We start from the raw sequence: 23,443 nt of genomic DNA, 5'->3' as shown, positions 1-23,443 counted from the left end.
AAAGTTGAAATTTTAGACGGACCCCATACATCTGAATGAATAATCATAAAAGGCAATGGACTTTTATTTGAATTTGAAGGAAACGATGTTCTATGACTCTTTGCAAGTTCACAAACATCACAATACAAAGATGAAATGTTTATGTCTAAAAAACGATCTGAAAATAGCCTTTTAAGATAACCAAATGATAAATGTCCTAGACGTCGATGCCACAACTGAATATCTCCTTCATTATTTGAATCAACTGCTAAAGATCTCCCCAATCTGTCTGAGTCTTTTTTGTTCAGTTCCAAATAATATAGTCTTCCTCGTCTAATACCACACCCAATCGTCCTCCTTGTTCGAATATCCTTAAACACACAAGAGTCAGGCCAAAAAATCACAACACATAATAAAGCTTTGGTTATTTGGGAGACAGATAAAAGATTGTATTTTAAGGATGGAACAACAAGAACAGTATCAAGATTTAATTCATGTGGAAGAGTAACAGTTCCTTGGCCAATGATAGAGGATTCTCTGCCATCTGCAGTGGATATATTTGATAAAGATGAGTGTTTAAGATTTTTAATTTGTCTAGCATCAAATGTTACATGATCAGTGCAAGCAGAATCAATTATCCATGTACTATTTAAAGTTTTTAAAGTGCAAGCCTTACCACCTTGATCATCACTTCCTGTGGTTGTGGCCAATGCTTTGCTTTCATCAGCAGTAGTAACAGCCAGCGCAGGGGGTGCTTTAGACTTTCTCCTAGGTGCTTTGTTGTGATCCCACCATTCAGGATACCCTATAATCTCAAAGCAACGTTCTTTGGTGTGGCCGGGATTATTACACTGAGTACATGTGTAATTATTCTGTTTGGAGCCCCTGAATTGTTTTGTGCGGTTCTTTGCTATCAAGACAGTAGCATCATCGTTTGATGTCTCTGTTTTGAGAGTTGTACGACGTAAAGTTTCCCTTCTGATCAAAGCATAGCACTCTTCCAAGTCAGGTACAATATCCTTTCTTAGAATTTCTCCTCGGACTTGTTCTAGATCATCATCTAATCCAGCTAAGAAGATATGTACTCTCAGCCTTTCAGTAGACTTGCGATACAACTCCACATCTCCAGGGTCCTTCATAACAATCTTGTCACGATGGTCCAATTCCCTAAAGATCTCAATCAGTTCACCATAGTATTCTGTTAGGGGTCGGCTTCTCTGTCTTGCTGCAAAGGCCCTTTGATTCAAAGCAAATACTTGCAGTTCATCACTTCCATCATAGAAGGCTTTAGACAATGCCTCCCATATTCCTCGAGCTGTAGGTAACCTGAGATATCTCTTCATGATTTCTGGTTTCATAGACATCAAGAGCCATCTCTTGACCTTTTGATTTGCACCATACCATGCTTCATATTCTGGATCTTCCTCTAACGGTGGATCCTTCTTCCCTCTAATAAACGAGAGTTTCTCTCGTTCAGCGATGTGCATTTCCATTAGTTGTGACCATACATCATAATTAGATTCATCTAATGTTATACCTACATTAAAAACACCTTCAGATTGAACAACCACCAGAGCAGGAGTTGATTTAGAGGCATCCGTCATTGTTACAGATTTGACAATTTCATAGACAATTCCTCCGCTCTGATACCAAGTCAAATTTCAGAATTTCATTCTATATCAACTTTCTGTTACAAGGAATGACCTCTCTAATATATAATACATCAGTTCCTAAACTATAGGAGATAAACAACGTAAAAGAAGGAGGATTACACAAATCAAGTATATCAGATATTCTAAAGATATACATTCTCTAAATACAAAAAACAAATCTATCTCTTTAATAGACAAATCTCAACATATTCATCTTGGGTGTTCAACTACTTATACCTACTCTTCCACAACTAACTCAGATCACAACTAACTTAGTCCTTCAAGAAAATAAATTGTGGTGTATTTACTTATAGAAATTAGTTTTCTGTTTTATTACAAAACAGTTTTCTTAGAAAATGAAAATTAAAAAATAGAAAATGGAAAATGCGATTACTTGGTAACAATAAAAAATTAAAATTTTTTATTATACATTTTATTTTAAAAACTTCACAAAACATTATTCATGACATTCATAATTAAAATAAAATATTATAAAATAAATTTAGAAAATTTTTATTTAAAAATTTTTGAATTTTTTTACTGATTATTTATAATAATAATATCAATTTTTATCATTTTGTAAAAAATTTCTTAAAATAAAGGATATAATATATTTATTATAATAAAATTAATGATATATTAAAACATAATATAATTTTTTATGTTATTTAAATATTTTTATTTATTCAATGAAAATATTTTATAGAAAAAATTATTTATAGATATTAAGACTTTCATAATGAAAATGCCTTATCTTTTCAATTTTATCAATTCAATTATAAAGTTCAACCTCCATGTAAATAGACTGAATGCATAAATTCACCCATGAATTTAATAATTTTTTTTAGTGTAAACTAGTATTCAAACTAGTATTCGGATCTCATTACCAGGGACCGCCTAATCCGGTTAGGAGCTTAATTATAGTTAACACTCCTCGCCTCTCCCTGCAGGTGCGTTTAGTGGGGATTGAACCAAGAGCTCTTTCCACATGTCCAACCTGCATTGCCAACTGAGTTATAACCTATAGGTCTGAATTTTGTAATTTTAATCTAATAATATCCTAATCTTTGTGATAACCTATTGTCTTTTTTTAACTTGCAATTTTTGATGATATTGTACATATTTCCATACTAACAACAATAATTTTTAGGGTTTTAGTTTTTATATGCAAAATATAAATTAATATATAGTTAGCATAATTTTTAGAACAATAATTTTCACATTTTTCAGCTATTTAAAATGTGTTAATTAATATAATTTTACAAGTTGAATTCTTTAATTAAATGGTTTTGCAAGTTGAATGTTTCATGTATATCATATTATTATTTCTCTTATTTATAGAGTTTTTATTAGAAGCTGTCAACAAATAATTTCAAAGACTAATTTCTGAAGTTAAAAAGACATAATAATACAGTAAAATTATTATTAAAGACCAAAGAAAAAAGATTAGCTAATCAAGAAAAGAGTACCAACATACAGTCCTTGATATAATTTGTTACCACAAATTTACAGCTGTTATTAATAAAGAGTTGGGCACTGGTAAAAGCCGGAAAATAAAATAAACTATAGTTAAATTTATGCCACAAAAGACAAACTATAGTTAATGGCATTCGTATATGGATTGCATTATCTGCGCCTCCCTGGTCCTCCTGGCGGTGATCCACCGCCGCACGCACTTATCATGCAGTCTACAAATATCAGTAATTAATTTCATTAAAAAAAAAATTCAAACAGGTGCTTTAGACTGAGAAAATGTAAAATCCATGAATTTTATGAAATTTTCTTAGATTTTTATCCTATTTATTTTAGAATTTTATACTTCATGTTTTAATTCGAAAACAAAATTCATAAATTAAATAATATTTTTTTAAGAAAATTTAAATAGCTTAAATCTGATTATTAATAAAAAAAGATCTTTATTTCAAAATAATAAAATTAAAGTTTCGATATAATTTATCAATTTCAATCAAGTAAAAAAATTTTATAAAGTCGTTGAAAATTTTTCAAATTGCATCAATTAAAATAATCTCAATCGTGAATTAATGATGATAAATTTAGATTATCACACGTGAAAGTTGATCTTTATCGTATATCAAAAATTAGAATTCAGAATTTTTTTTCTTTACTATTAATAATAATTATAAAAGGAGTATTGAATTAAATACATACTTCGAGAAGCCGATCAGCGGAGATTGGCGACACCATCAGAAGAAAGATGATGGTGAAGATCATAAAGATGGAAATGAAAACCTTGTGATCAGTATTATTAGGCATGTTTTATATACGTAGGATTGAAATTAAGTAGCTTCCTGCAATTTGCATGACCCTTTGAGATTTTGAATTCCCAATTATAAATAGCTTGTGGTAGATAATTGTCCTTATCGATGACAACCCCAAGTTCTTAATTTTCAACAAAATTTTCATTTTTTAAAAACTTAAATTATTATTAATTCCACAACTTATTCACAACCAGAGTTACATACATAACATATTCAAATAAAAAAAAAAGAAAAGAACTATAATTGAGTTGGATATGTATATAATACTACTAGTCGTTTGCATAATATATTGGGCTTCTGTCTTAACTTTTAATCCTCCGATGGGATGCACTGGATTATCAGTGCCTCCCTGGTCCTCCAGGACTTGGATCACTCCCACGCGCTCCCGACCCGCGAGGAGACCCTGCAACTATTATCATAATTAATTTCATTTTTGAAGTGACAATAACATAAAGGGATTTTCTAAGATGACTTGAAGTAAATTTAAGTCACCAAAATTGCAAAAAAAAAAAAAAAAAGGTTTATTTTTTGTAAAAAATGGGTCTATTCTAACAGAACAATCAAAGATTGACATAATTTCAACCTTTTATAATAATAATGGTCTAACTGAAAATTAAGGATGAGATTACAACAAAAAAAGTATTTTCATCATTTTTAAATCATCATGTAACTCTAAAAAAAATTTAGAAAAAATAAAAATTTCAAAAAATTTCACCGGTCTAAGTAAATAATGTTGCACAAATAAAATTTTATTTTATGAAATAAATGTGGTAATTAACAATTTTATAATATAATTTTTGTTACATAATAAAAAATCGCAAGCATGGCATAGAAAAGTTTTATATTTATCTATGTTTTAAGGATTAAAAATCCTAATTGTAGTAATTTTTGAATTGATAATATAGTGAAATTATTCATTTAATAAAAATAAATAAGTAATTTCTTAATTATTTTAATTGCACATGTCTTAGATATCATATTTCTAAATCTATAAATGTGCTACTAATTAAATATAAATATAATTTGCTATTCAAATGATATTTAAATTTTATTTTATCTTTTTTCTTTAGAAAATTTATTTTATCTTTATTAAATAAAGAATGCAAATACTTTTTTATTTACAATTTCATCATTAATTACAATTGAAAGCGTTATGCTACAAAGTTTAAAATTTAGCAAATGGCCCAAATTATCACGAAATACCTATTACAATTTATTTTATACAAAGTTTTATAATATTTTAATGAATTTATAATTTTAATTTGGCTCCTAAAAAAGCTATCTTCAATTTCCTTAATTTGAAAAAGATTTTCCATTAAATTGCCAACAATATTTTAAAAAAATATTTGAAGGATTAAAAATTGTAATTGTAGTAATTTTTGAATCGATAATATAGTGAAATTATTCTTTTTTTTTAAATAAATAAGTGATTTCTTAATTATTTTAATTGCACATGCGTCAAATATTATGTTTCTGAATCTATAAATGTGCTACCAACTAAATTATAAATATAATTTGATATTTAAATTTTATTTTATCTTTTATTTTGAGAAAATTTATTTTATCGTTATTAAATAAAGAATGAAAATACTTTTTTATTTGCAATTTCATCATTAATTACAATTGAAAGCGAGCAAATGGCTCAAATTGTCACAAACAAACGTATTACAATTTATTTTATACAAAGTTTTATAATATTTTAATGAATATATAATTTTAATTTGGCTCCTAAAAAAGCTATCTTCAATTTCCTTAATTTGTAAAAGATTTTCCATTAAATTGCCAACAATATCTTAAAAAAATATTTTGTGAAATAAAAAGAGATTTAATTTTTGTAATTTGTGATTGATTAAATTAAATTAAAAATATTACCGTATGTATCTATTTACAAAAAATATCATTACCTCGTAGAAGTTGACGAGCAGATAACAGCGGTGTCATCCCGAGAAGCAAAACGACGAGGAGGATAAAGAAGACAGAGAAAACATTTCGAAGACTCTTGGCCATCTTATTATATAACTTGTAAGTAATTGGAAAGGCCTATCCCTTTATATGAATATATGAATGGAGCTATCTTCTCTGTAGTAAGTACAGTGACGTGTCTAATTGTATATCTCGACTTTAATTCAATTTATTTATTAATTATAACAAGATTTTTTAAATTTTTATTCTAGACATATTTATTAAATTATTACGTGATGTGATACCTCTAACATTGTTTAAATATATTGATTGATATAAATTTTAATTTGGCAAGTAAATTTTTTTTTTTTTAATCATTCAGTGTTTGGAGCCTATTGTGATTAATTCGAATTTACGCCGGACATGTTCATACAGAGTATAAAATATCCTCTCTAAAATATTTAAAGAAATTATATATATATAATTTAAATTTAAAATCTCTAATTAAACGAGAAAAAATACACGTGATCCCATTTCATTTTTAATTACACGTTTTCGAACAAAAACGCGTTGAAAGGTCACAAATCATATATTTTCTAACACGTTAGAAATTATTTCCAAGGAAAATTGGAAGTCTTGCTGTTGACAAGTCAGTTCTGACCGCTGCTATTGATGTAGACAATACATGTAACGAGGAATTTACTTCTTTCACTATCTCATAAATAGTAAAGAAAAAACCTTTGTATTTTCTATAGGCACGAATCGGTTTTAAACCGATGAATTGAAATTGAATCAATTAAAATTAGAATTAAATTATAATAAACTGTTCAAAAGTCATAAAATGTAGCCAATATTGAATATTTAAAATTTAGTTGTAGTTTTTTATACTTTAAAATTAAAAGCCGCGATTTCGATTTGAAATAGTTAAAAAAAATAAAAAAAACACACTAGATTTTTTATTTTTAAAATTTAATATTATTTTCACCGTTAAATGCATTAATTGCACCGTCAACTTAAAACTTGTTAACATAAATAAATATAAGCTACAAATTATAAGTGAAAAAAGAGAAAAAATAAAAAATATTGCTCCTCCTTTAAATGTTTTTTATTTACTTAAACTTTTTAATACTTTATAATATATTTTTTTACATGAAAATTATACGATATTTATTTAAGATTAATTTTTTTAAAACTCTCAAATAGAATAAAAATTTAGAAATTAAATCCATGTTCATTTTTTTTCTCCCTCTCAAATTTAAACTTACAGAGATTAAACACTAGTAAAGAATTTCAAATTTATTTTTTATTTTGAGATAATTTTTTAATAAATTTGAAAACTATTTATTTACTCCAAATTAACCCATATATTAGTTAAACAATAAATTAATTAGGGATGGTTAAATTTAATTGCATATCCAAATGCCATTTTTCAAAAACATCACTAGAAAAGCAACTTTCTAAAAAACACTACGGCTTTATTTTCAACTTCATCCATCTCAAACTTTATTTTATTGGAAGAGAGACATTTTTTTTATTTCTTTTTCAGCCAGGTCCTTCCATTGGCGATATACTTGGACATAAAATTTGAATCTCTCCCCATGATGTTATATTCAGACATGGTAATCCTCTTTTTGGGACAATGAAATCATCACTTCCTACAACCACCACAATCAATCCATTAGTTGCATTTTTAATTATTTTTTAAGAAACAAAACAGCTATATATTACCTGCTTGAAGTTGACGAGCAGAAAATACCGGTGCCACCCTGAGAATCAAAACGACGAGGAGGACAAAGAAAACCCATTTGCTATTCTTGGCCATCTTAATTATAATATAACTTGTAAGGAATTCCTTTATATAGACTAGGATGTATCGTCTCAATGGTAAGTTTTAACGTGTTTTGGAGTATTTGTAAAGATCTGAAAGCGTTCAAAGAGCAATTAAGGACTTCTAATTCAACCCTTCTGTTCTGTTTTATAAATTTATGCCGAAACCAGCGGTTCCAATTCTGGTCTCCTCTAACGTGAAGAAAGGTCATAAATCACGTATGGTGTAAAACGGCAGAACTGGAACTTTGGCTCTTGCCGTTGACAAGCTACTCATCTTCATTCTTCACAATCTCATAAATACTAACAGAAAAATATACTAATAAAAGAACTTTGGCGTAGTTTTCTTATTTGAATCATTCATTTTTCTAATTTTTCTTTATTGAAGCAACCGAGCAAGTAATTCTCCCTGTAAATAGCTCTTCCCACTTGAATTTTATTTTTATTTTTATTTTTTATAAATTTTGTTATTGGTTTCTTTGATTATTAATTTTGATGAGTTATTTTGATGAGTTATCATTCATGAAAAAATCATATTTGTCACGAAAACGTTAGGACTAGTGATTCGATACTCTTCTCTCTTAAGTGATGAGATAGAGAGAGTTTGATCCTCATGGATAAAGCAAATACTCTTTACAAGTATTCGATACTCTTCTTTCTTAGATGGTGAGGTTTAGAGAGTTAGATCCTCGTAAATGGAGCAAATACTCCTTATGAGTATTTTATCTCTCAGTGAACCAATTTGTGCGAAAAAAATTTAATTCAACTATGGATGCCTGATTAATTCGAATATATATATATATATATATATATATATATATATATATGTTAATTATATTCTCTTGAGCTTTTTAAAGTCTAAAAGTTTAAATTCTTGGCTTTAAATTTGTTGCAAATATTCAAACAATTGAATTTATTCAAAGACATGAAAGTCGCTTTGTGACTTAATATACCCACTCAGCAATGAATACTTGCCAACGAATTTTAATTTCTGAATTATCTATTAACACAATTGGACAGTTTTCTCCTTTTAATATTTTTTTTCTCACATCAAAATATGTAAAAAAAATTATGTTTTCTTTTTTTGTTTTTTTAAAAAAGGAAAATTTACTTTTGTTTGGACAAAAATTACAACCAAAGACTATTTCGTCGACAGGATCACAACTATACAATTTAGATAATGGCAAAATATCCTAATTATTTTTTTTTCTAATATACACAAACTAAAATACCAAAAAAAAAAAAATCTTTATAAAAAAGATTTTGTTGGGGAACAGCTTTTCAGATAGCTTTTAATGTATTGACTTAGTCAAAACACTTCTATTATCAACTGAGAGCTACTATGAGCTTAAACGAGGGGGGAATTGAACAGAAAGAAGAAATAATCAAGTTGCGTTAATGATATGGACAATGAGTAGAAAGAATAAACAAGAAGCTTATTGGTGGTGTTAGAAAGGGCTGACTCTACGAGCCACCTGTAACATGAACTCTGGTACAAGGCGTCTTCTTGGAGGAGCCACTGCATCTTTGGCCTCAGCTTCTGCATCACCAGCATGAATAATGGCAACTAAATCTTCAAACATCTGATCTTTTCCCCCTCTCATTGGATCCTTAATCACATCCATCCATTAACATAAATAATTAAACCCACAATTAAACATTTATACATATCTTGAAACTGCACCAAAACAGAAATTAATCTGCAGAAAGAAGCAATGAATATTACTATTGGACAACAAAACTTGGAGAATTCTCTTACCTGAAGGAACACATCTGTATGAGTCTTTCCTTCATATAAAATTGATTCAGCTTTAACTCCAAGTCCTTGAAGAGTTTCAGCAAAACTTGTACTGTGGAACAAGGGATGTCAATAAAAGCTTGCATACAAGAAGTCTTAGCATCAACAGGCAAAGAATAACGACGAAGTTCCAATAGAAACAAATTTACTTCATACGAAAAATTCCATTATCGCCAATATATATACAGAAATTTAGGAAGGCAGCACACATATATGGATGCAATTGTAACAGTAGTTAATGTAGCTTAAAGGGATTATTCCGTGAGGATATTTTTCGTTCGAAGTAAAAGAGTTTATTTCTGCATAAATGGAAACACATTTAATCATCTTTGATCACAAAGAGAACAGCATAGAGAATTTAAAATTATGTCTTTCATCAAAAGATGATATTGCCCTGTGCCTACAATAGAGAATATATATTTATATGCTCCATGAGATGATATTACCTTTTGTCTAAAAATGATGAACAGCAAATGTGATTAACATAAAAACACCATGCCTCAACAATCCTATCACATAAGTAACCCATTTAAATTTATAAAAGAATACCGAATATATGAAAGAAAAAAGATTCTTGACATGAAGAACTGACCTGGCGTCTGCTGGAATAGAGTAATCTGCAGTACCATGAAAAAGAACAATAGGAGGTAGCAGAGAAACCACATTTTTCACACTGGGGTCCTTTACAATTACTTCAGGTGAAAATCTTCGTAAGGATTCTTCTCCTTCCATTATGCTGTATGAAAATGGAGTCATCAGCATGTCAGAATGAGACACAGAGAATGAAGGCATCATTAACTGAATGAAACTGAAGCATAGCTACAGTTCAACAAGAAATGAAGAAATGCTTTACCTTAAGAAGACAGAACGATATAAACCACGACTGTGGAAATAATCTACGAGTTTTAACAAATTGTACCTGTTTTTAGATGTGACAGGAAAAATTGTAAAAAAAAGCTCCAAATAAGAAAAATCTAAGTAATGTTTATGGTCATTTAAGCAAGCAGATACTGCATTGTCTTAACAAAAACTAACCCTCCAGAAAGTCCAAAATAAGCCTTAATCTGGGACAGACTCCAAGTAATGCTTGCTCCTTCACCAGCCTCCTTGATTGCCTGCTCTAGAAGAGTACAAGCAGCAATATGTGCACCAGCTGATTATCCCATTAAATAAATTCTATCAAGGAAAACACAGGGATAACAACATCATTAGCATTCACCAGTAAATTGAATCTAAACACTGATATTAAAAAAAAATTTGAAAAAGGAAAAAAAATCCATTACCGGTTAGGATCACCTCCATATTGAGCAATGTTATTTCATACAAATGAGATGTAACTGTTAGTGCCCTCATGAACATGTAACTGTTATTGATTTTGTGGAAAAAGAATACAAATATTGCTTGACTCAAAGTTAAGGTCAATGATTAACCATCAACGTTTTATTCAAAGATGAAAACTTTTCTTTTACCAATTTTATCAACATTGTTGGATAATATTTCAGAAATATTACTTCTAAAACTGCACCAATTTTCTGTTTTTTTTTTTTTTTTTTTTTTTGAACAGAATGAATATAATTTCATTGATAAAGCCTATTGGCATCTAAATACAAAATTTCAGATAAAGAAATAGGAGGATTACAAATCCAATGCGCGGACAAAATATTGCTAAAACATGCTTAAAAGGTCAGCTGCTATATTTGCAGCTCTATCAATAAGAATAAGCTGGTAATGACCAAAAAAATATTAATCTTTCTCGGATGTCAGCAATCAAGGCCTCAAGATCCCAACTAACCATTCTTGTACATATGATTAACCATCTCCCAAAGAGTAGCTGAATCAATTTCAAAAGAAAAATGCACCAAGGTACCATGAAAAGAGTGCTCTCTTCATATTGCTAAGGAAAGAAACTTGAGGATATGATTACATGAGTTTCATATATTATAATATTAGAAATTTAATTTTTTATAATTTATTAATGAAGTGTGAAGTAAATTATTTTTGTCAACTATTTTCTCTGTCTCATTTCAAGTGTTACTTTAGAAATCTGTTTCATTTCTTTATCATTTTAGAAAATTAAGTCTTAATTATCTTTTTCAGTTTTACCATTTTTTTCTTGACATTTACAGTTGAAAGTATTTCAATTAAGCCAATTGAATTGATAACAGTGAACCATATCACGCTATTGGTATCTCCCTAGTATTAATTTATTTAGAGAATTGAAAAAAAAAAAGAAGATATTTTATTTAATTACAACTTGTATTTTTTGCTATATATTGTGGCTAATGATTTTTTTTATATATAAATAATCATGATGTGTAATCCCCTTGAGCCGTAGAGTGTAAATATTTTTGGCCATCCCAGCAAAATGAGCTTCTTGAGGATCGAACTCGAACTTGTATTTTCATCCTTATAAAGATTAAGGTCGTTTACCTAGCTAAACTCACACCTTGTTGGTGGGTAATACTGATTTCTTTAATCTTTGTACAATTATATTAAACAATCCTTGAAATTACATGGAGAGTATTTAATTGTGCAATTATTATCTAATTATGCAATTATCTTAAACAACACTCAAATGACATAGAAGGAGTATCTAAGTAACTGCAGTTAGCATTCCGCAGTAAGTTTATGCGAAAACAAAATATTTAAAATTTATTGGCAATAATATCGAAAGTCAAAACACACTTGCACACCAAGGCAAGTGACTGATGTAATCGACTTATTTCTAATACAGTTGTCGAATTTAAAAGACAAACCCGAAGAAAAAGACCAAGGAAAATAAAATAAAACATACTAGTTAAGTTGTTTATATAACATTCCCAGTATATCATTTGCACATTATATCGACCTTCTCACGTAAGCCTCCGAATATCGATTCGATTATCTGCGTACTCCTGGTCCTCCTTGTCGTGATCCACTGGGCTCCGGATTTATCGCTTCTATTATTAGTTACAACGAGATTAAAAAGAAAAGGAATCGGGATATAATATAATTGAGTACAAGTGGAATGTTATGCTCAAATTTTAAGTTTTTATATGAATTTATTTGATTCATTTAATTCTTGTTTGAACTAGATGATGAAAAATTATCTTAAATATCTAAATTTTAAATGAAATTAGAAGAATTGCAGATGAAAGTACATAAGATAAAAAAAATTCAATATTTCCCTAAGATTTCGAATAATTATCCTGAATTCAAGTTCATTATATTCTAACGGTCACTACAACAGATTAAAAAAAAAAAAAAAAAAAAAAAAAACTTTAGCAGAAGATCCAAACTTAATTAAAGAGTTGCTCCTTTATAATACTAAATTCATCTCCAAATTTTGAGTCATAATATATCAAAGCAAGGAAAAAAAAAAAAAGAACAAAAAGAAAAACTCAGTACTCGTACATACGTAGAAGCTGACGAGCGGAGGTTGACGGCTGTATCAGAACAAAAATGATGAAGATAAATATAAAGAGAGCAATGAAGACATTGTGATGAGCATTATTAGCCATATCTTAAACAAAGCCGAAGGGCTTGGAACTTCTCCTGCAGCAATATATTATGGTCCTTTTTATAAACAATATGGGGTAGATAATTATCCTTATCAAGGCCATAATTTTCCACAGGATTTTCATTTTAAAATCTTATTGCAGAGCTTTCTGTGGAGTTTTCGTTTTACTTGCAGCCCAAGTTGAACCTTTCCAGGTTTATTCATTAATATGAAATAGTGGTCATCCCTATAATATTAATATAATATTATTCATTAAAAGCTAAAATAAAAAAAAATGGTCATCCTTATAATATAATATAGTAATTAAGAATATTTAAGGATTGATTATTATTTAGTATCTCATGTTTAACCTCATTTACAAGTCAAAATCTTTATTTTAAAAGTTAAACTTTTAGGTCCCTATAATTTTATTATGTCAATTACTTTGCCATTTTGTTTAATTTTATGTTAGTGAAGGATAAATAGTAAATTAGTGTTTTTTAAGATATATAGGAAATTTGATAAAATTCATTAACCATGCCCTGCATTTTAACAAACCTTAATACCAAGTAATAGTTGATAATTTTGTCATTCTATTTGAAAATTAATTCAGTGGTTATTTTTGCTTGGAATATTAATCTTTTCTTCCAAATAAAAGATTTTAAATATCTATATTTATATTTTTTACTCCTATAATCATATTATGGCATATCCATGTAATATTCTTTATTGATGAATTTCTAATAACTTTCTTTAAAAAAATACTAATAATTTACAAAATAAAATATTAAAAATATGTTAAATTTATTGTTATATAATATAACACACGGCTATAATTGGTAGTTAATATGTTAAAATCAAATTTAATTAATAATTTCATTTAATAATTTAGACTCATAAGGAGTTTACTTATCTTGGACACAAAATGGACCAAGTTATTTTAATGGGTTCACCTTATTTGTATGTGTTATTTACTCATTTTATATATTTTCAATAAAAAAAAGTAATCCACATACTCCTACATGACAACTATTGATCCAAATCTGTCTTTCTCATGTAATTTGGGATTTCCAAAATACTCTTGCATCATTTGGATTTCAAGAGCCTCAAATACAAGCTTAGACTTGGTAGTTCAAAAATTTAAAAAAATAAAATAAAAAAAGAGAAGAAAAAGGAGAAGAAGAAGAGGAATTAGGTGTAATTGCTCACATAATTTAAATTTTGAGCTTCTTATGTGCGCATCCCTGGTCCTCCGGGCGGTGACTTGCCTGGACATGCATCTATGCAACTTTCTACAAACACCATAAATCATATATATGTCATTCAAATAGCTGTCAAATTGGATCATTTGATTTCATATGCCAAATTAATTCATTTTTGAAAGTTAATTCTGAAATTGAAATAATTTGATTAACTTATATTAATTAATTACTCATATTATATGAAAAATAATGGTTGGATTGATAAATAAGATGCAATATATACTTACCAGGATGTTGCCGAGCAGTTATGGATGACAGGAGCAGAGCCAAAATCAGAATTATGATTTGGAGGATCACCGCAACCTTCTTGTTGCTCTTAGCCATTGTTGTTGTTATGCAAGCAAAGAGCTTATAGAAACTGTCAATTTTAAACAAGAGACTGGAGAATGGTGTTGATGCTAATATCCATGTAAGTTCATTATTCATCTTGGGTTTCAACGACTTATACCTACTCTTCCACAACTAACTTAGTCCTCCAAGAAAATAAATTGTGGTGTATTTACTTATAGAAATTAGTTTTCTGTTTTATCACGGAACATTTTTCTTAGAAAATGAAAATTAGAAAATAGAAAATGGAAAATGCGATTACTTGATAACAATAAAAAATTAAAATTTTTTATTATAAATTTTATTTTAAAAACTTCACAAAACATTATTGATGACATTCATAATTAAAATAAAATATTATAAAATAAATTTAGAAAATTTTTATTTAAAAATTTTTGAATTTTTATTACTGATTATTTATAATAATAATATCAATTTTTATCATTTTGTAAAATTTATTAAAATAAAGGATATAATATATTTTTAATAATAAAATTAATTATATATTAAGCATAATATAATTTTTTATGTTATTTAAATATTTTCATTTATTCAATAAAAATATTTTATAGAAAAAATTATTTATAGATATTATAACTTTTATAATAAAAATGTCATTTTATAAAAATGAAAAACATGTCTTTTGTTATAAAGAAAATTACGGAAACAACTTAGTTGTTTTCCAAATCTTAGTTAAACACTCCCTTATCTTTTCAATTTTATCAATTCAATATTAAAGTTCAACCTCCATGTAAATGGACTGAATGCGTAAATTCACCCATGAATTTTGTAACTTCTTTTGGTGTAAACCACCGGTATTCAGATCCCATTAACAGGGACTGCCTAATCCGGCTTGGGGCTTAGTCACAGTTAAGGCTCATCGCCCCTCCTTACAGGTGCGTTTAGTAGGGATCGAACAAGGAGCTCTTTCAATATGCACAGTCTGTGTTGCCGATTGAGCCACAACCCGTAGGTCTGAATTTTATAACTTTAATCTTATAATATCCTAATCTTTGTGATTTGTCTTTTTTTAACTTGCAAATTTTGATGATATTGTACATATTTCCATACTAACAACAATAATTTTTAGGGTTTTGGTTTTTATATGCAAAATATAATTTAATATATAATTAACATAACTTTTGGAACAATAATTTTCACATTTTTCAACTATTTAAAATATGTTAATTAATCTAATTTTACAAGTTGAATTGTTTAATAAAATGATTTTGCAAGTTGAATGTTTCATGTATATCATATTATTATTTCTCCTATTTATAGAATTTTTATTTGAAGCTATCCACAAAAAATTTCAAAGACATTAATTTCTAAAGTTAAAAAGCAATAATAATACAGTAAAATTATTATTAAAGACCAAAGAAAAAAGATTAGCTAATCAAGAAAAGAATACCAACATATAGCCCTTAATATAATTTGTTATCACAAATTTACAACTGTTATTAATAAAGAGTTGGGCACCGGTAAAAGCCGGAAAATAAAATAAACTATAGTTAAATTTATGCCAAAAAAGACAAACTATAGTTAATGGCATTCGTATATGGATTGCATTATCTGCGCCTCCCTGGTCCTCCTGGCGGTGATCTACTGCCGCACGCACTTATCATGCAGTATACAAATATCAATAATTAATTTCATTAAAAAAAAATTCAGGTGCTTTAGACTGAGAAAATGTAAAATCCATGAATTTTATGAAATTTTCTTAGATTTTTATCCTATGTATTTTAGAATTTTATATTTCAGCTTTTAATCCGAAAGCAAAGTTCATAAATTAAATAATATTTTTTAAAAAAAATTTAAATGGCTTAAATCTCATTACTAATAAAAAACAATGAAACATATATGAGATCGTTATCTCAAAATAGTAAAATTAAAGTTCCGATATAATTTATCAATTTTAATCAAGTAAAAAAATTTTTATAAAGTAGTTAAAGATTTTTTAAATTCCATCAATTAAAATAATCTGAATCGTAAATTAATGATGATATATCTAGATTATCACAAGTGAGAGTTGATCTTTTTCGTATATCAAAAATTAGAATTCAGAATTCTTTTTCATTACTATTAATAATAATGATAAAAGGAGTAATGAATTAAATACATACTTCCGAGAAGCCGATCAGCGGAGGTTGGCTACACCATCTGACCAAGATGATGGTGAAGATCATAAAGATGGAAATGAAAACCTTCCGATCAGTATTATTAGGCATGTTTTATATACATAGGATTGGAATTAAGTAGCTTCCTGCAATTTGCATGACCCTTTGAGATTTTGGATTCCCAATTATAAACAACTTGTGGTAGATAATTGTCCTTATCGATGAAGATTTCAAGTTCTTAATTTTCAACAAAATTTTCATTTTTTTAAAAACTTAAATTATTATTAATTCCACAACTTATTCACAACCAGAGTTACATACATAACATATTCAAATAAAAAGAAAAAAAAAAAAAAAGAACTATGATTGAGTTGGTTATGTCTATAATACTACTAGTCGTTTGCATAATATCTTGGGCTTCTGTCTTAACTTTTAATCCTCCGATGGGATATGCACTGGATTATCAGCGCCTCCCTGGTCCTCCAGGAATTGGATCACTCTCACACGCGTCCGTCTGGCAAGAAGGCCCTGCAACTATTATCATAATTAATTTCATTTTTGAAGTGACAATAACATAAAGGGATTTTCTAAGATGACTTGAAGTAAATTTAAGTCATCAAAATTGAAAAAAAAAAGTTTATATTTTGTGAAAAAATGGGTCTATTATAACAGAACATCAAAGATTCACTTTATTTTGATCTTTTTGTTAATTCACATAATTTTGACCTTTTATAATAATGATTGTCTAACTGAAAATTAAGGATGAGATTACAACAAAAAAAGTATTTTCATCATTTTTAAATCATCATGTGACTCTAAAAAAAATTTAGAAAGAATAAAAATTTGAAAAAATTTCAGCAGTCTAAGTAAATAATGTTGCACAAATAAAATTTTATTTTTTGAAATAAATGTGATAATTAACAATTTCATAATATAATTTTTGTTACATACTAAAAAATCGCAAGCATGGCATAGAAATTTAAAATATATATATATATATATATATATATATTACGTATTTTGTTTTATATTATCTATGATTTAAGGATTAAAAATCGTAATTGTAGTAATTTTTGGATTGATAATATAGTGAAATTATTAATTTCATAAAAATAAATAAGTAATTTCTTAATTATTTTAATTGCACATGCCTCATATATCATATTTCTAAATTTATAAATGTGCTACCAGCTAAATTATAAATATAATTTGATATTTAAATTTTATTTTATCTTTTATTTTGAGAAAATTTATTTTATCTTTATTAAATAAAGAATGAGAATATTTTTTATTTAAAATAATTTATTTAATTACAACTTGTATTTTTGGTATATATTGTGGCTAATGATTTTTTATATATATAAATAATCATGATGTATAATCCCCTCGGACCGTAGAGCATAAATATTTTTGGCGGTCCCAGCAAAATGAGTTTCTTAAGGATCGAACACGTATTTTCATTCTTATAAGAATTGAGATCGTTTACCTAACTCAATTCACTCCTTGTTGGTGGGTAATATTGATTTCTTTAATCTTTGTGCAATTATCTTAAACAATTCTTGAAATTACATGAATAGTATTTAATAGTGCAATTATTATCTAATTATGCAATTATCTTAAACAAAGTCAAATGACATGGAAGGAGTATCTAAGTAACTATAGTTAGCATTCCAAAGTAAGTTTATGCGAAAACAAAATATTTAATATTTTTTGACAATAATATTGAAAGTCAAAACACTCTTGCAGACCAAGGCAAGTGACTTATTTCTAATACAATTGTAGAATTTAACAGACAAACCCGAGGAAAAAGACCAAGGAAAATAAAATAAAACATACTAGTGAAGTTGTTTATCATTTGCACATTATATTGACCTCCTCAGGTTAGCCTCCGAAGGGATATCGATTCGATTATCTGCGTTTTCCTGGTCCTCCTGGTGGTGATCCACCGCCGCACGGACTTATCGCGCAGTCTACAAATATCAATAATTAATTTCATTAAAAAAAAAAAAAAGAGAATTCAAAATTCTTTTTCTTTTTTCTCTGTTAATTGATTACCAGTTACAATGAGATTAAAAAGAAAAGGAATCAGGATATAATTGAGTTCAAGTGGAATGTTAAGCTCAATTTTTAAGTTTTTACATGGATTCATTTGATTCATTTAATTCTTATTTGTACCAGACGATGAAAAATTATTTTAAATATCTAAATTAAATGAAATTAGAAGAATTGCAGATGAAAGTACACGAGATAAAAAATTCAATCTTTCCCTAAGATTTCGAATAACTATCTTGAATTCAAGTTGATTATATTCTAACACTCAGTACAACAGATAACAAATAAAAAATAAAAAAAAATAAAAAAAAAAAACAACTTGAGCAGAAGATCCAAACTTAATTAAAGAGTTGCCCCTTTATAATACTAAATTCATCTCCAAATTTTGAGTCATAATATATCAAAGCAAGGGAAAAAAAATGAACAAAAAGAAAAACTCAGTACTCGTACATACATAGAAGCTGACGAGCGGAGGTTGACGGCTGTATCAGAACAAAAATGATGAAGATAAATATAAAGAGAGCAATGAAAACATTGTGATGTGCATTATTAGCCATATCTTAAACAAAGCCGAAGGGCTTGGAACTTCTCCCGCAGCAATATGTTATGGTCCTTTTTATAAACAATATGGGGTAGATAATTATCCTTATCAAGGCCATAATTTTCCACAGAATTTTCATTTTAAAATCTTATTCCACAGCTTTCTGTGGACTAGTCGTTTTACTTGCAGCCCAAGTTGAACCTTTCCAGGTTTATTCATTAATATGAAATAGGATGTCACAACTTATAGCTATTGCTTCAAATTTATATATAGATAGAGACAGGTGTGAGAATCTCAAACTTGGAGGAACCAAAAAATTTATATAAAATAATAAAGTTAATATTATAATGTTTTAATAAGTCAAAAGATAAAATTAATAGAAGAATTGAGAATATTTAAGGATTGATTATTATTTATTACCTCATGTTTAACCTCATTTACAAGTTGACAGCTTATTTCGCAAGTGTACAAATCGCTACAAGTAATATATGATGAGTAAGATATCGTTCCCACGAGGATTGTAAACCAAGTACCAAAATTGTGTTATCTTGTTATTATTTAAACGATAATTAAGGGATTTGTTGTACAAATGTAAAATAAACAAGAGTCAAGTAAACAAAAATTGATTAAAAGAAATCAAGGAATTGAAACTACTAGGGGTTTTGATTTCACTTAATTCTTTCCAATTTATTTCATTAGTTCATTAATCAATTTAATTATTCAAGTAGGAGAAACAACTCTGAATTCACTAACAAGCTCTTCCGATGTATTGCTAGCTATTTTAATTCCGTTTAATTACCTATCTTCCAATAGCGTAACTAAATATGAATTAAATCATTAAGCCATGTAGTTATTTATGAATTTACAATTTAAAGTTGATAAATCATAAAAACTCCCCATGAGTCAAACCATATAGCTTCCGCATCAAATTATTATTCTCATGTGTTTTATTAACACTTTTCATATCAAAGATCCTTCTTCCGATAGAGATAATTGAAATAAATCAATCTAGGGGAAAATTCTGCCTAGAAGCATTAAGTGCATTAATAAATCATAACTTGAATAAGGAAAAATGAATCTAATTGCATAAATTAGAAAAGAGATTAAGCTACATCAAACCCCCTAGTATAAGAGTTTAGTTATACATAGTACTTAAATAAAACTCAACAATACTTGATAAATATTCCATAATCAATAAAGATAATGAAAGAAATAAATAAGATTAAGAGTTTAGAAATAAGAACTAGTGATAGGTTGCTTGGATGGCTTCCTTGAAACTTTGCACAACTCTTGAATACTTAATTTCAAAAGAAAATAAAACTATGCACAAGACTAAGAGAATGAAAGAAATATGGAGAGTGGAGTGTAATGTGTAATGTGATGGAATGGGGATTGGATCCTGAGATGAACTATCCTCTTCTTTATATAGACTTCTTTGGTATATGATTCCATAGGGTTTAATAGTCAAAGTCTTCTTTTGTTAGGTTGTAAATCTCTCTTTTAGGTGTATATTTTCTTTAATCATGATTCACCCATGTGCATAGAGTTGATCTTGGTTTGCATGTGAGGAGAGTTGTCCAAAATATGCTTCATAATTTGGTAGAAGTAGGTTGCAACTTTTGACTGAATTTCAGTTTTCTTGATTGGCACGGGCGTGCTGCCTGGCACGGTCTGGGGCGTGCCAGGCTTTGGAGGTTTAGAGGCTTTGGCACGAGCCGTGCTCCTTAGCATAGTCTGGCAAGCTAGCGCGTACGGGCGTGCTGTCTAGCCGTGCAGTCTCCTGGAAGTCTGGGTGATAGCGCGCACGGCCGTGCGGTATGGCACGGGCTGAGGCGTGCATCTCTCTGGAAGTCTGGGACACTTGTGGCACGGGCGTGTTGTCTGGCCGTGCAGTCTCCTGGAAGTCTGGGTGATAGCGCGCACGGCCGTGCGGCTCGGCATGGTCTGGGGCGTGCGCGCCTCTGGCTTTTTGGCTTGTTTTTGCCTTGTGCTAGGCACGGCCGTGCTCCTTAGCACGGGCTGGGGCGTGCCAATTGTATTTTGCCTTGTTTTCTTTGTTCTTTTCTTTGCAGAATCCTACAATTTTCTTCCCAATCAAGTGAGTTGTAATTCAAGGAAGCTTTTGATTAAAAAACATACAAATGTTACATGAAATTTAATTAAAAGTACTAGAAATCTTAATGAGAATTACAATAAAAACACTATAAAAATCAATACTATCACAAGTCAAAATCTTTATTTTAAAAGTTGAACTTTTAGGTCCCTATAATTTTATTATGTTAACTTCTTTGCCATTTTGTTGAATTTTATGTTAGTGAAGGATAAATAGTAAATTAGTGTTTTTAAGATTTTAGGAAATTTGATAAAATTCATTAACCATGACATGCATTTTAACAAACCTTAATACCAAATAATAGTTGATAATTTTGTCATTCTATTTAAAAATTAATTAAGTGGTTATTTTTGCTTGGACTATTAATCTTTTCTTCCAAATAAAAAATTTTAAATATCTATATTTATATATTTTTTTTAATCCTATAATATTATTATGGCATATCCATATTATATTCTTTATTGATGAATTTCTAATAACTTTCTTTTAAAAAATACTAATAATTTACAAAATAAAATATTAAAAATTTGTTAAATTTATTGTTATATACACACGACTATGGTAGTTAATATGTTAAAATCAAATTCAATTAATAATTCCACTTAATAATTTAGACTTATAAGGAGTTGACTTTTCTTCAGCATAAACAAAATGGACCAAGTAATTTTAATCGATTATGATAAGGGACTCTTGCAAGTAGTACGAAGCCAGAGATGTACATCATCCCCACCCCCATAAGACCCTACGAAGCCAGAGCTCTGATTCCAAATGATAAAGGACTCTTGCAAGAGACTGGACCCTTAACTTCGCTCCAAAAGCTAGCCTGTAGAGGAAGGACTGAACCCAGCCTTATATACTAGCTCAGGATGTACTCCGCGGGCGATGTGGGACGCATCATCTCGTATGTGTTATTTACTAATTTTATATATTTTTTCAATAAAAAATTAATCTACATATTTCTACATGACAACTGTTGATCCAAATCAGTTTTTATCATGTAATTTGGGATTTCCAAAATACTCTTACATCATTTGGGATTTCAAGAGCCTTAAATACAAGCTTAGAGTTGGTAGTTCAAACATTAGAAAAAAAAAAAAAAGGGAAGAAGAAAAAGCAGAAGAAGAAGAGGAATTAGGTGTAATTGCTCACATAATTTAAATTTTGAGCTTCTTATGTGCGCATCCCTGGTCCTCCGGGCGGTAACTTGCTTGGGTATGCATCTATGCAACTTTCTACAAACACCATCAATCATATATATGTCATTCAAATAGCTGTCAAATTGGATCATTTTATTTCATATGCCAAATTAATTCATTTTTGAAAGTTAATTCTGAAATTGAAATAATTTGATAAACTTATATTAATTAATTACTCATATTATATGAAAAATAATGGTTGGATTGATAAATAAGAAGCAATATATACTTACTAGGATGTTGCTGAGCAGTTATGGATGATAGGAGCAGAGCCAAAATCAGAATTATGATTTGGAGGATCACCGCAACCTTCTTGTTGCCCGTAGCCATTGTTGTTGTTATGCAAGCAAAGAGCTTATAGAAACTGTCCATTTTAAACAAGAGACTGGATAATGGTGTTGATGCTAATATCCATGTAAGTTCATTATTCCTCTTGGGTGTTCAAGTACTTATACCTTCTCTTCCACAACTAACTCAGATCACAACTAACTTAGTCCTCCAAGAAAATAAATTGTGGTGCATTTACTTATAGAAAATAGTTTTCTGTTTTATTACAAAACAGTTTTCTTAGAAAATGAAAACTAGAAAATAGGAAAATGGAAAATGCGATTACCTGGTAACAATAAAAAATTAAAATTTTTCATTATAAAGTTTAATTTAAAAATTTCACAAACATTATTCATGACATTTTAAATAAAATATTATAAAATAAATTTAGAAAATTTTTATTTAAAAATTTTTGAATTTTTATTACTGATTATTTATAATAATAATATCAATTTTATCATTTTGTAAAATTTCTTAAAATAAAGGATATAATATATTTTTAATAATAAAATTAATTATACATTAAAGCATAATATAATTTTTTATGTTATTTAAATATTTTTATTTATTCAATAAAAATATTTTATAGAAAA

The 23,443-nt window shown here is 28.4% G+C and overlaps 1 protein-coding gene and 3 long non-coding RNA genes across 5 annotated transcripts; all 4 read right to left on the bottom strand.

The window, feature by feature from the left end:
* Positions 1-4,048: 4,048 nt before the first annotated feature.
* LOC110010381 (uncharacterized) lies at positions 4,049-5,957 on the bottom strand. Its single transcript, XR_002285359.3, has 2 exons — positions 5,815-5,957; positions 4,049-4,313 (listed from the first exon to the last, which is right to left on the bottom strand). It is a non-coding gene; the product is annotated as an uncharacterized LOC110010381 (long non-coding RNA).
* A 3,010-nt stretch (positions 5,958-8,967) lies between these two features.
* LOC119371305 (putative isoprenylcysteine alpha-carbonyl methylesterase ICMEL1) lies at positions 8,968-10,594 on the bottom strand (the record flags this gene model as incomplete). Its single annotated transcript, XM_037641185.2, has 5 exons — positions 8,968-9,249; positions 9,399-9,489; positions 10,030-10,173; positions 10,291-10,356; positions 10,473-10,594. Coding segments are annotated over 5 exons (585 nt in total), but the record flags the coding sequence as incomplete, so codon positions are not given.
* A 1,468-nt stretch (positions 10,595-12,062) lies between these two features.
* Positions 12,063-14,629, bottom strand: LOC110010376 (uncharacterized). 2 transcript variants are annotated; one of them, XR_002285348.3, is made up of 3 exons: positions 14,405-14,617; positions 14,125-14,207; positions 12,063-12,376 (listed from the first exon to the last, which is right to left on the bottom strand). It is a non-coding gene; the product is annotated as an uncharacterized LOC110010376 (long non-coding RNA). The 2 variants fall into 2 exon arrangements; XR_016322879.1 differs by lacking the exon at positions 12,063-12,376 and having other exon boundaries at positions 13,948-14,207; positions 14,405-14,629.
* A 3,672-nt stretch (positions 14,630-18,301) lies between these two features.
* Positions 18,302-19,303, bottom strand: LOC149493016 (uncharacterized). The gene is made up of 2 exons (XR_016318589.1): positions 19,128-19,303; positions 18,302-18,591 (listed from the first exon to the last, which is right to left on the bottom strand). It is a non-coding gene; the product is annotated as an uncharacterized LOC149493016 (long non-coding RNA).
* Positions 19,304-23,443: the final 4,140 nt, after the last annotated feature.

Source organism: Jatropha curcas, chromosome 10 (assembly GCF_041381405.1).
Source record: "Jatropha curcas cultivar XTBG-Jc1 chromosome 10, XTBG_Jcur_1.0, whole genome shotgun sequence".
In the NCBI taxonomy this organism is placed as follows: domain Eukaryota; kingdom Viridiplantae; phylum Streptophyta; class Magnoliopsida; order Malpighiales; family Euphorbiaceae; genus Jatropha; species Jatropha curcas.
This window is presented reverse-complemented; position numbering and strand designations above follow the sequence as displayed.